Source organism: Vipera ursinii (assembly GCF_947247035.1).
Source record: "Vipera ursinii genome assembly, chromosome: 3".
NCBI classification, from domain to species: domain Eukaryota; kingdom Metazoa; phylum Chordata; class Lepidosauria; order Squamata; family Viperidae; genus Vipera; species Vipera ursinii.
The window spans coordinates 163,843,710-163,863,529 of record NC_139516.1 but is presented as its reverse complement, the minus strand read 5'-3'; the positions used below and the strand labels follow the sequence as shown (position 1 = coordinate 163,863,529).

At 36.2% G+C, this 19,820-nt stretch overlaps 1 protein-coding gene across 15 annotated transcripts in view; it reads right to left on the bottom strand.

Annotated features, from left to right (window-relative positions):
• The window catches only part of EPB41L3 (erythrocyte membrane protein band 4.1 like 3), a 95,619-nt gene that overhangs the window by 42,760 nt on the left and 33,039 nt on the right, over positions 1 to 19,820 (bottom strand). For all 15 annotated transcript variants that reach the window (XM_083358737.1, XM_083358741.1, XM_083358739.1 and 12 more), the window contains exons 3-8: positions 17,602 to 17,799; positions 6,802 to 6,906; positions 5,430 to 5,472; positions 2,346 to 2,421; positions 918 to 1,136; positions 516 to 603 (exon numbers count right to left, since the gene is read on the bottom strand). In XM_083358737.1, the coding sequence (XP_083214863.1) occupies positions 516 to 603; positions 918 to 1,136; positions 2,346 to 2,421; positions 5,430 to 5,472; positions 6,802 to 6,906; positions 17,602 to 17,799 (729 nt within the window). The remainder of the gene's footprint in view (positions 1 to 515; positions 604 to 917; positions 1,137 to 2,345; positions 2,422 to 5,429; positions 5,473 to 6,801; positions 6,907 to 17,601; positions 17,800 to 19,820) is intronic.

Genomic DNA, 19,820 nt, shown 5'->3' with positions numbered 1-19,820 from the left:
CGCAGAGGTTAGAATATAATACTGCCAGCTAACTCTGCCTATTGCCAGGAGTTTGATCCTGACCTGTTCAAGATTGACTCAGCCTTCCATCCTTCTGAGGTTGGTAAAATGAGGACCCAAATTGTTGGGGGCAATATGCTGACTCCGTAAACCACCGAGAGTGTTGTAAAGCACTATGAAGTGGTATATAATTCTAAGTGCTATTGCTATTGCTAAATCAATCATATTTTTCACTCAAGGTATGAAAGACCAGCCTCAATAATACTATTTTTAAGTGCACAATACAATATAATTATTTAGGTAGTGGTTGGTATTGGTAGAAAAATAGAAAAGGGAAGAAAGTGTTACCAAAACTTGTTTTTTATAATTTTTTACTTATATTTTATTAGTAATTATTATTGTTTTGCTTTGTTTATTATATTATTCTTCTTGTTTGAGTTCTATTTAAATAATCTGTCAAACCTCATGGAAGACTCATGAGGTCGAATTTTTAGACTCCTGAATAAAATATGTACCTTGGCATGATGTAGATCTACTCCATACATAGACAGTTTTTTGGCATTTTCCAGAAAGTGCATCTCAGCTTCTGCAGGTGTCATTCCCCTAAAGTTAATCAATATGAAAAACACACACACATAAAAACAAGTGAAAGTGAAGTTGCTTCATAAAAAACAATTTTCTTCAAAATGTAGATTCTCCATGCATGCCTGTGCATATGCCAAAGTCAATGAGTTGGCACTTTTGCTAAAGCTATGCAAAGGGATTTGCTCTAAGTGGAGGTATTAAGGCAGAGATTTTTGGTTTTTAAAGCTAAGGCACCTGAATGACTAGAGTCAAGACAACTTGCACAGCAAAGTAGATCAGGACTTTCCATAGGCCCATTATTTATATACACAGAATCCCACCGCAAGTCTCACCTATGGCTTTTATGAAGCTCTATTACTTTATCTTCCAATTCTTTAGTATGATTTGGTGCAAAGCGGAATTCACTGACATAGTCACTCCCATATTCATCAGGATCATAATCTCCAAGCTCTGACTGAACTGTATAGGAGCCTAATAGTGCAAGTGTGACAAAAGAACATGGCAATCGTCCAGACACAATGTCATCTCGCAGCTGCAAGCAGAGATAATACCTGCAACAAATTTATATTTTAAAAAAGCATATTAGCATTTCTCTAAGAATAAGCATTCTTAAATTTATACTGGTTCACAAGCAAATACACAATTTATATAAAATGCATTGCTGTTTTCAATAGTGGACATAAAAAACAGGAAAAAGTAATACAGGGAGGGGGGAGAAGCACTTCACACTTCATGGATACATACACACAAACTGGAAACTAAAATAATTGCCCTGTATCCCAAAATATGAACAATTGCTGAAATGCTGTTTGCAGCAACAGCTTTATTTGTTATACGAGGCACAGCAAGATCTTAGTAAGTGACAATTTCTATTTTTTTTAGTTATTATTAACTAAATGAATAATTGATTGCAAACAATTTCATCTATTAAAGTCAACAATAATCTATTCTGAATTTATTCAACTGAATCTTGAGAATTTTTGCAATAAAGAGTTCTCCCTTAGAAAAGCTAACGTAACGAAAGGAAGATAGATCAGTTTCTAGTGCCAGGCCAGAAACGAGGAGAATGTGAGTTCTAGCCCTGCTTACGCATGAAACCCAGCCCAATTAAGTCCAGATTATTAGATACGTTCACTGTCTTGAATTATTTATAAAAATAATAAAGGTGGGGATATAAATAAATAAAATAATGAATCTTACAATAAGCTCTTTAACATATCATCCAGTAATGTAAAGTTTTAAAAACAAACAAGCTGGTTTTCCACATACACTAAACATGGAAGCACTCATTGCCAAGAAATCTGGGAATTGTATTTTTTCATTAAATACATAAGGGATTAGAAGGAATAGAAATCTACACTTTAAAAATTGTGTAAAAATTGTGTAATCAATGCCTGAAAAACTGAGCTGAGCGATTCCTGAACTCTGCAATAAGAATAAATTTGAGTGACTCTAAGATAAGCCCCTAGAAGTTAGGCTGAATTTCAACTTCAACCAGGAATGAATGTTAGGGGAAGTAACAACATCCCAGTAAGTATGAACGCTTTTCCATTACTTATTATCAGCTCAATAACAGAATAAGAGAGTTTGAAGGGACCTTCAAGGTTTTCTATTCCAACCACCTGCTCAGGCAGGAAACCCTAGAACTTCGATGATTGAAATCAGCTGATCTTATAGCAACAATTTGTTAGCTAAGTAGATTGTGGTCATAAAATATTTTTTTAGAAATAATTTCTGTTCAGTGATAACGTATAAACTACCTTGTAATATCTTCAGAAAGTTGGGCAGGATCTGGAGGGTAGAATTTAACATTGAACGAGAAATACCAAGCACCACCTAAAATAAAACAAAGTACTGTTGGGACTCTTTGTCTTCTGCACTCATTATAATTCATTTACTGAAGTAGACATTGTTGTTACTTTCAAAACTGATACTTCCTTTAAAATTATTAGAACCATTTTTTTTCTGAGTTTTATTCAGCAACAATTCAATTATCTGAAGTTTCCATAAAACACTATAGGCAAGGATGTTCGGTAATAGTTAAATAATAAAATAAATAAATAAATAAATAAATTATTATTATTATTATTATTATTATTATTATTATTATTATTATTATTATTATTATTTAATTTTTATACCGCCCTTCTCCCGAAGGACTCAGGGCAGTGTACAGGGCAATACAATAAAATACAATATATAAAAATTAAAAGAAATATTAAATACAGTAGCCCAATTAAATAAATTAATACAAAATGTTAAAATACCCCTAAACCCATCAGACCAGGCCGGCTTGTTCAAATAAATATGTTTTTAGGTCACGTCGGAAGGAGCGAAGGTCGGGAGCCATCCGGAGCTCCACCGGTAAACGGTTCCAAAGGTCTGGCGCGCCCACAGAGAATGCCCTCCCCCTGGGGGCCGCCAGTCAACACTCTTTGACCGACAGCACCCTGAGGAGGCCCTCTCTGTGGGAGCGCACTGGACGAAGGGAAGTCGATGCCGGCAGCAGGTGCTCCCGTAAGTAACCCGGACCCATGGATAAGTAGGCATTAGAGCTTCAAAATCTCTATCCATAATCCAGTAAAATGCACAACTCTCTCTATATCTCATTCATTGGAACTTCAGCATAAATGAAATTGTACAGAAAAGGAGGGGATGTTATATCAATATGCTTATTGATGGGAGTTAAGAATGATTTGTGGTTTGAACGTTTACACTTCATGTAGTGCTTTTTAAGAGTTTCATTTTGCAAACTATTTCCTACTTTTTCTTGGTCTGGCCTTTGTTATTTCTGATCTAATGACTTCCAAGTAAGGTTATCACAATGAAGCCTACTCAAAAGCCCCTTGAGGACAGTCCAAAAACTTTGAATGATTTCGAATATGGCTGGAATCCAGTGATTATTTTATAAAGAGCTTTTCTATCTTGGAAGCCCTCAATAGCATAAAATCAGAGCTTCATAAATAATGTTAGCCTCTATGAAGTAAATTCTAAGCTTTTAAAGATTTCTCCTCTGACTCATTAATTTATTCATTCACATGCATACACAAGCTACAAAAATTGAGCCAAATTAGTCACAGTGTCTATAATATGGAATAGACACTAAGTGATGATTTGGTTCCTTCACTGCATTTTAAAAAGCAATAGCCACTTTATTCCAGCAAGACTGCAAAAGTCAAATTTTGTACAAAAGTTACTGCTACTTGTAAGATTTAAAAATATTCCTAGTTGATAGAAATTGACTCAGAAACAGAACTCGTTAAAGACTGTATGATAAAATGGGCTCAGAATATTCAAGAAGTTATTACAATGGACACGTGGGAAAAGATCTGGGTGAGGAACGTAAAATTCACGCAAGCCCAAAACTTAAGAGAGAACTTTTATAAAATGTTTTATAGATGGCATCTAGACCCTAAAAAGCTTGCAAGTATGTATCCGAATTATCAGCCTAAATGTTGGAGGTGTGGAAGCGAAGATGCAACGTATTTTCATATATGGTGGACCTGCAAAAAGGTTAAGGCTTTCTGGATAAAAATTTGGTGGAATATGCAGAAGATTTTTAGGCAAAGGATAAAGTTTTGTCCGCAACTGTTTTTGTTGGGCATAATTACAGAAGCTACTGTAGTGGACGTTAAGTTGATGCTGAACTTAATCACAGCAGCAAGACTTTTAATAGGTCAATATTGGAAAAAGGAGGAATTGCCGACTATAGAAGAATGGACTCTAAAAGTTTCTGACCTGGCGGAAATGGCAAAGATTTCGGCTTACCTGAAAGATCATTCGCAAGAACGTTATATTATGGAGTGGAAAAAGTGGATTGATTATATTCAGAATAAATATGGGATTAAGAAATTTCATTTGAGTAAGTTTCCTTTTCTGTTTTCTTTTCTTTTTATATGTAATATTAATATTGCTTGTAATCATTTTATATGAGCTAGAGGGTGATAGAATTAATAGTTTATTGTTGTTAGCATATGGATGCTTATGTTTGTTCTTTGTTTTTATACCCTGTATTTAGCTCTGGGAAGTCGGGGGGGGAGGGGGGAATGGGTGGGAGGGATAGGGAGGGTTAGGTAGGGGTGGGGGGAGGGGGGGATTGTTAAAGTTAAAATGTACTGTAAAACTTTTCAATAAAAAAATATTCCTAGTTATCTAAATGGCACACGGCTTGGTTATTTATAGGACTTATTGTGTCTATAGTATCTGCCCAACCAATTTGATCCTGTGAAGTTTGTGCAGTCCAGCTCCTTAAATTAAATACTTCCATCTACTGGGACACTGAAAAGATGGCTTCTCTGTAGTGGTGCTGCCTTCCGATGATGATAACTTTATTGTCACTTTGAATGCACACCAATTGGCATACATCAAAATGAAATTTCGTTGCATACAGCTCTCAAAGGGTCACCACCTCCGATATATACTCCTTGTTTGGGGCCCGCTCAAATTTCACATTGTCCATTTTAGTCTCTAGGGAGTGAACGATGGCAAACAGGACAGATGGAAATGGGGCTCCATGTGGATTAGCCCTCAAGTTAGTTTCCGGATCCAAAATAGTTTTCATTCTGCTATTATTTCAAGGAGCTGTGGTGACCTGGCTTTTCTCCCAGACTTTGGCAAAGGGGAATGAGACCCCCCCCTTTTCATTTCCCTTATAATCTTTTATCTTTAACGTTTTATTGATTTATTTTAATGTCTTTGTTGCGAGCCATCTAGAGTTGTTGAGAGTTGGGCAGCATACAAGTTAAATATATCATCACCACTGTCATCATTACTGAATTATTAAATGATGCCTCCCTCTTTAAAAATTTAGAATCTACCTCTGATAAATGACTGATAAAACTTACTTCGTATCTGCTTTTTAATTTCTTTAGCTGGATCCAACCAATTCTGAAAAGAAACATTTTAAATATTTAAATTAGATGTGCAAACACTTCGATAAGTCATGTTAAATAACAAGTGAAATATTAAAATTGAACTAATATGAAACACTTTAAGAACCAATACCAGTATGTTTCAACTGAATGACACTTAATTGTGCTTAATTACTTTGGTCAAACCACTTTAGATTTTAGCAAATCTAAGAACTAACATGTCTCCAATTCATGCTAAGACCTAAGCAAATTCCAAGTTACTTAATTGCAGCTTATATCTATAATCTAGATATAAGGATTAATCTTACAAGATAATTTCATTATATATTTTATTATTATAACTAGTACAAACCAGGTTTAAGGATATATACCAATAATAAAAGTGCATTAACATCTTAAGATAGCAGAAGAGAAGAAAAGGAATTGGAGAAAATAACAAAATATAAATAGCTGAAATATAAGTAGAATGACTGTGGCAAAAACAAACAACAACAGTACTAATAGTAATAGGTACTTTGAGTGCAATTCCAAAACATATGGAACACCACTTGAACACCACTGGCATTGACAAAATCACTATCCATCAATTGCAAAAGGCAGCTTTATTTGGAACAGTTTACATCCTATGACAATCAGACAATGATTGTCTGCATATCCCAGGTCCTTGGAAAAGATTTGATAGATGGATAAACATGTCAAATCCAAAGTCAACCTAGTTTGGACTTTCTGGGCTTAACTAGTAACATTAAAGCAGTTGCATTTTCAATCAAATATTGCTTGCAGGAAGCAATGGTAATCTGTAAATCTATTTCAGGTATTTTTCCTTCTTAAGCTCCCTCATAAATATTTCAACAATAAATATTAGGATTGTCAAAGAATTGTCAAAGTGATGGGGGGATCTTGAAGGAAAAAAGTAAAAAAAAAGATCAATGAGATATGTATTATTTATTTATTTTATTTTATTACATTTATATACCGCCCTTTCCCAGAGGACTCAGGGCGGTTTACAGGGAGTTAAAAATCAGCCATACAAAAGTTAAAAAACCAATTTAAAAAAGATTAAACTGTATTAATGAATAACTGTAAGGCTATACGTTTTTTAAAATTTAATCCATCTTCAAGAACATGTAACAGAACACTATATGCGTGTTCTCTTTAAATCTCAAAAATCAAAATGAGATGTAATAATTCTTTTGAATATTTCAGTGTACATTACCTATCAGGAATTCAGCTATAATTACTGTTAAACAAAGCACTGGTCTCATTCTATAGTTGCTTATTCTTGGATTAAATATATTTTCCCCATGTTATCTCATGATTTTCTGTAATAAATGGTTAATGTTACCTTCTGATTTTCCATATCTCTGTAAGTGAGTCCAAAATAATCTTTTTCCAAGAGGTTCAAGTGCTCACATACTTTGTCAAAAAGAATGTGGCCCTTTGAGCGCTTCTATAGTCAGGGGAGAAAAAAAAATCAGAATGAGTTTCAAGCTATCTTCTCCGTGAACATCCTAATTTTTTAAAAAATAACATTTTATATAGAATATAGAACTCATCAAGCAAAATTAAGCTTAATATATATTTTATTTATTCCAGGGATCAAACTTATTTCTCATTTGGTTGGAAGTATATTTATAATGTAAATCATTTATTCTAGTTATCCTGAATCAAGATGCCGATACACTGCAACAATATCCAACAAAGGGATGAGGACTTAAAAAACAAAAACAGTAATAGCATTAGCAATACCATTTTAGGCTTAAATACCTAACCCCATAGCATTCTCTGGGTGGTTTACAGTGTAGAAGCAATATTGCCCCCAACAGTTTGGGTGCTCATTTTATTGATCTTGAGTCAACCTTGAGCCCCATCAGGATCGAACTCCAGTCTATGGGCAGTTAGCCTGCAATACTGTACTTTAATCCCTGTGCCACCAGTATTACTGACTTCACAACCAGAAAATGCCTACTGATGGCACAAACAGCATTATCAAGCTTCTAACCACAGTTAACAATGAATTGGACACTCAAATAAAAGAGACTTTTATTAAGCTTAACACCCACATACTGCTGCTAAGTCAGTTTAAACAAGCTTATGTAGATACAATTGTGATTCAAAACCAGATAATAGTGGTAGAAAGGTAGATCCTAATTTGGAACCTTAAAAAAAGAGTAATGAGATCTAAGCCTACATCCAAAGCAAGTTCTACCTTCCCAGGAAGCATTGGATAAAACACAAGTAAATAATTACTGCTACTTACAGCCAATTCAATTATTTTATTTATTTATTTGACTTGAATGTTTCCCATCTTGCCTATAGGTGACGCTGGGTGGCTTACAAACATTAAAAGCTGGTAAAATTTTAAAACAATAAATCATAATAATGTACAATTAAAAGATGGAGAAGAAGGGAGCAAGATGCACCTCGGGAGAAGCAGGATGTTTTAATCCATTAGCCACCTCCAGAGTGATGCAGCCCATTTGGGCTCCAGGCCAACTGAAAGAGCCCTTCATGCACTTATGGAAGGTCCAAAGAATGAGTGTGGATCTCACCTCAGGGATTACATCTTCCAAAAGGCAGGATCCATGGCAGAAAAGACTCTTCACCTGGACTCTGCCAGCCAAATTCCTTGACTGACAAGGTCTGTAGCATGTCCCTTCTGCTGGTGTGAGTGAAGGAGGCCGATCACATAGGGGTGAGACAGTTCCTGATAGCCTGGATCCATGTCATGAAAGGGCTTTAAAGGTGATAAACTACACCTTGAATTGTATCTGGAATCAGCAGCCAGTGCAATACACAGAATATCAGTGTAACACGGCCCACATTAGGGGTCCAAAGAACTGCCCGTCCTGCCACATTCTACACCAATTGCAGTTCCAAATACTCTTCAAGGATAGTCCCATGTAAATTGCATTGTAATAGTTCAAATGTGAGTTGACATTAACTGTAAAATACTATTATAATTTAAAGATCCCTTAATAGACTAACAGGCTCCATTCTCTAGAGCAGGGATCCTCAACCCCCAGTCCCTGGACTGGCACCAGTCCACGGCGTGCCAGAAACCGGGCCACATAAACAAGTGAAGCCCCATGCATGGGATGCAGGCGACATACAAAACCATGGGAAAAACTTTTTTCCACAGAACTGGTCCCTGATCCCCCCTCCCCCGCAAGTCTTAAAAATGACTTAACATTCCCCCCCTAAAGTCATTGCCTTAATCTTTTTACTCTTCCCAGAACGGATATTTCAAAATACTTCAGACCTTGTTTTCTGTCTTTTTTTGGAACCTCTGTCCATTTTAATAAGGATTTAATTGGGGAAGGGAAAGCCTCTATTTACCAATAGCAGTGTTGTTCCAAGATTCCTGGAAGTTGTAATATAATTTACGTTTCCTTATTTTATTGGACAAATTGCTCCACTGGGTTGGATTTCGGGTGGCAAGGAAATGCAAAGAGCTGATACCAATCGAAATGTGATTGAGGCACAACAGACAGTATCAGATCTACTCAGTCCCTGCCGTTTTGAGTGCAAAATGGACATTCCCTTCTGGCTGGGCTCAAAGAAACTGTCAGCTGGAAAAGCCAGCAATTAGCTGGGCACAAATGCAGCAAACCCAGCTTTAAGAATAGAGTCTCCCACCCAGAAAGTTGTGGAGCATGGCCCCTGAAGATCAAAAGATATTCCTGGATATCACTACGACCTCTACCTTACCATGAGGCCTTGGCTGGTGCCAGCCATAAAACCCAGCTGGACACATTTCCAGAAAGGAACTCCCTGCTCTGGTGTCAGCCAGGACTTGGTGTTGCACACCAAGATTACCCTACAAATTGAAAAATAGTAAGAGTAAACAGAAGTGAGGATGCAAAACTGCAGCCATTTTCTCCCTCAGTCAGCTTCTATACTGAGAAAGGCAGTGGCTTATTTGCAAAAGGTTGAATGGCTCCCGTGCAGAAGAGACTCTAAACAAATCCTTCTCTCATTGAAACATCCTAATATTGCCAGCATGTTCAAAATGAAGCCTTGTTTTAAGCAATATCTGCAATATATTGGAATAATATATCAGTAGATCACATTCAAAGAGAAATACCTGTCATTTTTGGGTTTCATCAGCCAATCCTGCATGCCAGTAGTGTTAGCAGGAAAAACAAGCAATTTGTTGGGCTTGCTATATCTCCACCCAACTACACTCTAATTGGAAAGGTAAAGTAGAAAAAGCACTATTTATGTGCATAAATACTTAACCTCTCGCCCTTTTCTTCTTTCAGGCACTAATGTTTTAATGTTTTACTTGAAAAAACAACAAGCATTCATTGGTTAAAGCAATTTGATACATCATTAATATTTTGGTACCTGCCCAATGGCTTCCATGTAACATGTACTATCCCATAAGTTTAGCACGATCCTGTTAATGCTTATCTAAATATTTACCATTTACCATTCTAATGAACTTTTGAGCCTAAAAGGTCAAGCAAGATCCTCTTGATTTATTGTTATCTGTTTAACTGCTTACTTATTCCTCCATATCTAAAGATTTTAGGAACTGGAGACAAAGTCTCTGATCTCCTTATATCAGTAGTTCAGAAGAGGAAAGAATAAAGGCAGATTTTTCAGCTAGATGCAGTTCAGTGGTGAGAAAAGTGTGGTCCTGCACAGGAACAGAATACAGTTTTCTCTTATGTCATATGTCATGAAAAATGCAACTCTAAATAAGAACAAACAACCAGACAGAATGTATTATTTTCCTCAACATCTGTCCAGTCCTCCTGATGTGCTCTAAAGTGAGCAAGACTGTACATTTATTGATGTGGGAATTTTCTGAAACATAAGGCTTGGAATTTATATGTTGACATATGATGATTGTTGATTTCTATACTGCAGGTTATTTTTTATTGTACTTTTTTGATATACTTATAATCCTTGTTAAATTCTCACTAAAAAAAGCAACCTTCTTTCTGATCTTCTCTAAAAAACTTTCTCTCATGTCTTTTTCAATGCATGAATGGGCATTAATTATCCCATACACTGAAGTATGGGAAGCTTTTATCTTGTTTGCTGTCAGCCACAGAAAACCTGTTTTCAGTAATCACTTCAAGTGACAACAGAAAAAAGACATATTGTTAGACCTTAACCTGACAATTGAGATTTCATATCACTGATTCTCCCATTCTCCTAGCAGTGTGTATTATACTATTAAACTATTCCTGCAGCCTCTTTCTAACACCATGGTCTTGTGCACTATTCATTCTAAATCTTCTTAACGGCATCCATGCCGTTAACTTAACTAATGAGATACACTTTTGTTAGAAGTTGAATTTTCATTTGTAGTCCATAGTCTTCTAATACTTTTTCTCAAACAGAAGTCTTATTAAAATGTCAAACCACCACTTAAGCAATGTTAAGTAGCATCAAAAATATATCAGTCCAGATTTTTTTTAATAGAGATTACCCTCCTATACATGTTTGTTAAGTTTCCTGAATGCACTCAGCTGGATTGTATAAAAAATATAAGATCTGTCTAGGAGGTACTTCTAATCCATAGAACTTGCATTGTTACTGTTTACAACATAGGTTCTTCATCAATTTCATGTAAACATCTTTTTATCCTAAAGTTCTGCAAACGTTATGAAAACATGAACATATACTTCAATGAAACAATAATCTGACATGTTAACATGCCTACAGTTTTTGCCATTCCTACTGTCTGAAAAACATTTAGTAATTTTAATATTAAGCAACTAATAGCATATTTAGCATTATTTAGTATTATTCCAAATTTTAAAACTGATTACTTAAAAGATAAACAACAATTTCCAATTAATTGGTAACTTCCACAAAGCCAGAAACATTGGGGAACTCTGTGCTAGAATGGATTAGGGGTTATATATCAAAGTGTAGAAAAAGTGAGTTCATTTTCATCACTTAATTTATTTCATAAATCGGGCATTAGTCTGAACTGTAAAATTGTGTATCTCCAAATGGTATGACAATGTCCATAAAATGGTGGTAAATCATACAGAGAAGCATGGATTACATCCAATAGAAGGACAGAACTGTAAGCTTCCTGTATCCCCTCTTAAATAAAAACAGGAATATAGTAAAAACAACAACAACCACCACCTAGAAGTAAGCCTTCCTGAGTAGTGCTATAAGATACTTTTTCCCAGAATAGGTTTTTTTCTTCTCATACTATAACTGTGAATGACATAATTGTGACAGAATGTCTGTCCTCTGGAGGTTTTGGACTTATTTACTTATTTGTAAAATTTATTGGCTACCCATATTATAATCTTAAAAAGGTAAAAACTATACAAAAGCTAAAAAATATAAGATATTGTAGAGATTCCATTAATGCGTCCCAATTAAAAGGTGGGATAGGAGGGAGTAGGATGAGAAGTAATGTGAGATAAGATCTGTTATTAATCTATCAACTACTTCCCATGTGAAACTCTTCCACTGGAGCCTAAGTCAACTGGGAGGAAAAGGTCTTTAAGCTCTTGTGGAAGGTCATGAGGATTGAAACCGACCTCACTGGAGTGGGGGGAGATGTTTCAAAGGCCTGATGCAACAGCAGATGTTGCTCTTTTCCTGGACTCTGCCAGCCAAAATACTCTGGCTGATGGGGCCCACAGCACGCCTTCTCTGTCAGCATCCTGGGGCTGGCCAATCCCAGAGGTATGAGACGGTCCCTCGGGTAGCTTACTATAGAAAACTATCCTTCCGAGGTAGGTAAAATGAGGACCCAGATTGTTGGGGGCAATAAGCTGACTTTGTAAAAATGACGCTGGGGGGGGGGCAAAAGCCCTAATAAGCAGGCATATACATAGAATGAAGGCTATTGCTAAGCACATTGATTTGTGCTTCTTAGATTGTAAGCCGCCCTGAGTCTTCGGAGAAGGGTGGGATATAAATGGGATAAAAAAAACATAATAAAAAGTAAATGCCTATAGCTTACTGTAGGCAAAAAACTGGATAGTAATTTCTATGCAAATAGACATTATTAAATAAATCTGTACAGAAATGATGCAAAACTGAACACTTTCTCCTTTGGATTGCAACAGTTATAATGCCTGTATATTTTACCTTCATTTCTCTGTATCAAGAGCAGCTATACTGTAGTAAGAAATGCATAGCATACAGTAATAGCTTAAGAAGTTGCTTATTATTTCCCATATTCTTTGTGATGGGATCTATGTCATGCTCTGATAAGTTTAGCTGTTAAGAAATAGGTGACTGCAGTGCAAAACAAACAACTCAGCACTTAAGTGGAACAATCATTAAGAAGTGCAACGACTTGTTGGGCTAACAATCTGAAAAAGCCAGTACTAAGCTAAGCAAACAGCCAAACAAACATTCAACAAAGGACAGCCAATTCTTGATAAGACTGTGATTGTGACAAGACTGACTCCGAGATCAGATCAAATTAATTGTTCTAAATGTTCTAATTTTCAGTTTTAATTTTCTGAGTAAAAATAATTCAGATACATAGCTATTAATATGCTTTTAGTGGGAAAAGCAATTGATCACTCTGCAGGTTGTTAGCTTGCTTTTAAGTCAAATAAATTCAAGTGTTGGAATTGAAATGACACTCTGTTTTGGACGTCATCATTTCTATCTAGAAGGCTCTTATTCCAATCTTAAATCAGTCTCCTAGGTCACATCATTCCAATATTACAAAGCACTGCTTCTCTAGCTTCTTTAATGTGGTCTAGTACTGTGATAGCTTTCACTTTTTCATAGTAATTTGACATTTGTGACTGATATAATTTCCAATGAGTTTCTACATCTTTTTCAAGGCATAGTCTTTTATTCTTGTAGCATATAGGGGAAAAGCATAGATGACAAGCAGCTGACAGAGAACTCTAAATGTGTTTATAGGAAGAAGCACAGGATAAGTGAGATAGGAAACAGAACTACATATTCTTTTAAAAAGGTAGAATTAATTGAAATGAACAATTTCTAACATGCATATATAGTTCATTCTCCAAAATGATTTAATGAGATTAGCAATGATAATTGAATGCCAATCCCAGCCTCTATGCGGACACAACCTGGAAAGAACTTTGAAAAAGCTATGTTTAATGTTCAGAACATCAAATGATATATAACCATAAATTCCAGCAACATTCCTTCTATGTGTGCTGATGTTTGTATGTTAATTGCCTTTTTAAGATCACAGCAGTCCATTTAAATACACTTCTAAAAAAATCAAACAAAAACTACTTTCTTTTCAAATGCTCTAAAGAACCTGACAGGGTAACTCTTATCAATACAGAAAATACAATCAAATATTTTTTGTCTCTCTTTATATCTATATATCTATATCTCTCTCTCTCTATATATATATATATATATATCTCTGTCTGTCTGTCTATCTATCTATCTATCTATCTATCTATCTATCTATCTATCTATCTACACACACACATATGTAAATTTTTTGGGTTGCTAACAAAAAAATTTACACAAATATGAGCTGTCACTACTGTGACCACTGCCTGTGGATGGCCTTGGGTTAGGCTGAAACAGGAAATAAAGATTTGTCCCATGTTTGGGGCCTAGCAAGGTAATCTAAATACTTAACAAACATTTAACACATATCTATATATCTAACTATATACATACATACACACACACACATACACACACACACACACTAGTAAAATAATGTTCAAGGTTTGGCAATCCAGATTTCAATTATGTATGGAATGGCACTGTCAAATATATAAACTGGATCTTAAGAGTCAGAAGACCTGAGATCACACTGTTAAAATCTAGTGTTTAATGGAAAAAGTAAGGAATTTCACAAATATTTTGATCCCTGCTTTATTGATTATACAAAGATTGACTGTGTAAACCATTGGTGTAGTGATTAAGGCACCAAACTAGAAATTGGTAGATTGAGTTCTAGTCTCGCCATAGGCATGGAATCAACTGGTGTCTTTGGGCAGTCATTCACTCAGCCCTAGACAAATCTGAAATCTTTCTAAGAGAACTGCAGGAACTTCTCCAGGCAGTCTTTAAGAGTCAACAGTGACTCAAAGGGATATAAACAAAAGAATCATCCTTAAAATATGTCATCTTGTCATCCTATACAGTAATTTGTTTGATTGCCAAAAAGCAACAGATGGAACAGAATACAGCACAGATAAATGATTCAAAACTGAAAAAAAAGAGTATTAAGATTGTAATCTGTCTTCTAATTTATTTAGCTTATATGCAAAATATATAACGAGAAATCCTAGGTTAGAAGAAATAAAAACTGGAATTAAAATTGTTGGGAGAAATATAAACTTCAGCTATGCTTTGTATCCATTGTCAAGGCCATAGTTTCCCAAGTTGTAACATATAACAGGAGAAATGCACCAAAAGACTGAGCAAGGAAAATCTGATGCTGAAAATTGTTGCAAATAGATTATTCATTACCAGATGAAATAAAATTGCTTACTGGAAGCACTGACAATGAAGATAATGCTTCAATTCTTTCGACACATAATGAGAAGGCAAAAGTCACTGGAAAATACTTCCACTTGGAAAAATTGAAAGCAATAAAAAGGCCGATAGGAGGCAAGATGATTAGATACAATCACTGATGATTTAAGCAGGAGTTTGTAAGAACTCAAAGGAGATATTACTGGCAGAAAAATGTAACAAATTTCTATTCATCGTCTCACAGATATGAACTACAGCAAACAAATCTATAATAGTTGCTGGATGTAACAGCAACTTTAGATAAAACAGAAAAGGCCATAATCCCAGCCAATCCAATATCAAGTATTTTTTATTTGGCATCCCAGGTAATCCCAAACATATTAAAAAGAAACTGTGGGTTGCTCCTCCAGTTTACAGACAGAAGTTAAACACCCTCCTTCTCAATACAAAACTCTAAATTACAGTAAGGTCACTTCTCTTCTTCCATAAAAGAAGTGGCCTATTTGCCTGTTGAAAGCTGGACCATAAGAAAGGCTGAGCGCCAAAGAATTGAGGCCTTTGAACTATGGTGCTGGAGAAGACTCCTGCGAGTCCCTTGGACTGCAAGGCGATCAAACCGGTCAGTCCTAGAGGAGATCAACCCTGACTGCTCTTTAGAAGGCCAGATCATGAAGCTAAAACTCAAATACTTTGGCCACCTAATGAGAAGGAAGGACTCACTGGAGAAGAGCCTAATGCTGGGAAAGATTGAGGGCAATAGAAGAAGGGGACAGAGAATGAGGTGGCTGGATGGAGTCACTGAAGCAGTAGGCGTGAGTTTAAATGGACCCCAGAAGATGGTAGAGGACAGGAAGGCCTGGAGGAACATTGTCCATAGGGTCGCGATGGGTCGGACACAACTTCGCAACTAACAACAACAACATGTTGCCTATAATATTGATAAATGTTGCAGTATTATATTTTTCTAAGGTTCTATTCAGCTTCAGATGTAACAAAATGCTGCAGATTTGGCACACTGCTCCATTTCTTTTATATTATATATGCGGATTTCCTTCAGATTGGATCCATCAAAATTACTTCCAAGATCAATGGTGACAGCAAATTTAACAGGAAATGCAGAACTTAAGTTTCAGCTATCTGTCAGCACAAAATCAATGACTTATTTTTTTGAGAACTATTTTCTCATAGTCCTAGATCAGAGTTTAAAGAAAGACTATCTAGAATGGACAAATGAGTAAAGCCATCCACATAAAAGTACAACAATGGAAGTACAATCTCAGATATGTGTGTTCCTTGTTTTTACTGGACAGCTCCCTATTTTGATTATCTCAAATCATGATCTGCTGGACAGCTCCTTAGCTTCTGCGACAAGAAATTGAATCACTTGGTGGAAGTGGGGCACAGTAACCAGCACAACACAATAGAATGATGGGTATAAATCTGGAAGTCTTATGACATTATCACAACTATTGTTGGCTTTGGCCTCCATGACTTTACCTTGTGACAAAAAAATCTCCAAATTAATTATACATTATAACTTTGATTGTTCCAAATCAAGTAACAATTTAACTAATGTTTTATATAAGGATTTATTTATTTAAAAAATATGTTTGCAGTATATCTTGTTTCATAAGCTAAGGAGTTCTGAACAATAATTTTGCTCACAAATAAAATGCTCTAGGTCTTTGATCAATTTATTGCCTTTCCCAGCTCATATAGACTTTTTGAAATAGAATATCCTATCCAAATCTGTAATCAGTGATGGCGAACCTTTTAGAGACTGAGTGCCCAAACACTGACCCCCTGTCCGCCCTGCTCGCCCGCGCAGCCACCCACCACCTCCACGGCCCGCCGCAGATCACCCAGGTGGCCCAGCAGCACCATGACAGCCACATCCTCTGCCCATGTCCCACAGCATCAACTGTATGCGACAGATACAAGGGTGAAGTCTTGTCCCCACTGCTTGGCTGCCATGTCCTTGGCTGCGCTGCTCCACGTGGGCTGTGCTCAGGAGGGGGCTGCTGATGAGGAGCGGGCTGCAAGGGGAGGTGGGTCTGGGGCGATAGCGCACGTGCCCACAGAGAAGGCTCTGAGTGCTGCCTCTGGCACGTGTGCCATAGGTTTGCCACCATTGCTGTATGTGTGTGTGTGTATCTATACACACACACACACACACACACACACACACGTGTATATATTTCCTTATTTAGGGAGTCATTCTCTTTAGATTTTTTTAAAAAGGAAATTTCACTGGAATCACTCAATTGTATGACCCTAAATTACTTAATTTAGGTAATTTAGGACGTGGTGGCTCAGTGGGTTAGGACTCTGAGCTTGTCGATCAGAAGATCGGCAGTTTGGCGGGTCGAATCCCGAGTGCTGCGTAACAGAGTGAGCACCTGTTACTCGTCCCAGCTTCTGCCAACCTAGCAGTTCAAAAGCATGTAAAAATGCAAGTAGAAAAATAGGGACCACTCCGGTGGGAAGGTAACAGCGTTCCGTGTGCCTCTGGCGTCTAGTCATGCCAGCCACATGACCACGAAGACGTCCTCAGACAAGTGCTGGCTCTTTGGCTTTGAAACGGAGATGAGCACCGGCCCTTAGAGTCGGAAACGACTACAACACATGTGCGAGGAAACTTTTACCTTTAAATTACCTAATTTAACATTATGTGCATAAATCTATCCTGTAGAAGTTCCTCTCTTTTCATTTTTACCTCTACGTCACAGCCATATTCAGAGCCATCCAGAAGGATTACTTTGCACTGCATATTTTTTGGTTTTTTCACAATCCTTAAAGGAGATCGGGAGAGTTTGCTTGAGGATGACTTTTGGGAGAGTTTGTCGTCTTCAAACTGCTGATATTCCAGCTGCTTTGCCACTGCAGCAGCAACTTCAAGTTCTTTTTCGGTGGCCTAGAAACAGAGGAAAATTCAATTCTCGTTTCAGAATAAAAATGGGCAATCAAAGCAGGCTTTCAGAATCATGGAGCATAACCAAGCATCTCTTTGTAGAAGTCTGTTCAGAACCCATTTTAAAATAAGCATATAAACTGTATTGTAAAAAAGATAAATCACATTTCATAAACTGTGGAGGCATTTTAGGTTAATGAAACTGCTATTCTGATGTTGTATAGCTTTGTTGATTTTTTTTTAGAAAAGTGCTAAAGGAAACTGCAATATAGTCGCTCATTTAAAAATAAAGTCAAATAACCTGAATAGAAAAGATCCAACACTGCAATGATTGTTAAACAACCATGTTTCATTTCAGAAATCTCAGATGTTGTAATAGTCCAAAAATATGCTCCATACCAAGTGGTTGCTCTTTTCAGTACCAGCAGTATTTTTTAAAATAATGTCTTATATGTGGATGGTTCCTCTACCACTAGCTAACAGACATATTTAAAAGCAGAAGAAATGCAGAAATAATTCAGTTCAAACTTTATGAGTTTGTTTTTAATGATAGTAAAATGAATACCTATTTTGGCCTGAAATGACTTTAAAATAGGCCTGCAACCTACACTACTGATTTCCATCACTAATATTTCTACAAATGCCTCACTTATTGTAACTTGTTTCCATGGGAATAAAATAAATTCAGCAAAAACTTTAATCTGCTTTCAGATGAAAGATCATACAGTGTGTAATACTGTAGAGAAGTGCAGAAATCCACTTAGAATAATACAGCCCATGTAGAGAAGAATTATAGTCCCCTGTTAAAATATATCAAAAATAAGTAAGAAAAAAAACTATTTTTCTATACTGGAAAACATTTAGGTCAAGCATAAACACTAACTTCATTCCTGGGAAAGGAATGGACAGATACTTTTACAAATAGCTAAGCAGGAGAAAATAATTTGGCAATTCCTTCTGTAAATTCTGGGTTCTTAATCCAAAATTAATGTATATATTTTAGCTATAAATTTGAATGTTTAAAGTCTGCTTTTAATATATCAACTATTAACACTGCAGACAGGAGGATACCAATTGCTGAAAACTATGTGTGTGTAGAAAGTGTGTTTTCAGCAATTAGCATCCTACTGTCTGTACATGCATACACACACACACAGAGAGAGAGTATATACTAGCCTACATTTAACATTGTATGAATGATGTCCCCTTCAAGCAAAAAGACCTTTCCTCGTTCCTGATGATGTGCATATGGTCTGCAGGGTACTATGGGAACCCAGGAGTTGTGTGAATTTAGAGCTCTCCAGTAGAGTGACACAGTTGGGACATGCCAATATATTTATTTCAGCTCATGTAGTGGTTAAGTTCAATGCACATCCTTTAGTCTTTAGAAAAAAAATTTTTACAGGCAGTCCTTTGAATTTAGATTTATATCCTGTCCTTTATTCAGAATCTCAATGTAGAATCTCAATGCATCTTCCAGTTCTGACAAGTCACTGACCCTAGTCACTGAGTAAACTTCCATAACTGTAGGGGAACTAAGATCTTACCTTAGTCTCATTGACATTTGTGTGATATATTAATCTGAAAAATAAATTCATACTGACTTCAGTAAATACTTTACTTTAGAGCCAGTGCAGTAAAATGGAACAAAAAATATAAGCAAAATCCAACAACAGATTAAATTATGTTAGATATTGGAGATCCTCTCCTTTTCATAATTTTGGGGGGCAGACAATTGGACTCAAATTACCCCCCAAATATGTGTCTGAAATAAATTTAAAAACTTCTAATATAATTTCCCTACTTTCCACAATAAATGCTTATCATTATAAAATTTTAGTAAAAATAGCCTTAAAAGAAAAAAAGCAACACTGAGCATTTATTTTGTTTTGTTATACTTTCTAAAATCCATTTGGATTTCTGTGAGTAACAATGTGCTGCCTGTCTCCAAATGAGCTGGACTATCATTTCTATAAAATTCTCATGGAAGGCTACTGCTGCTCAAAATGATGCATGCTATAATG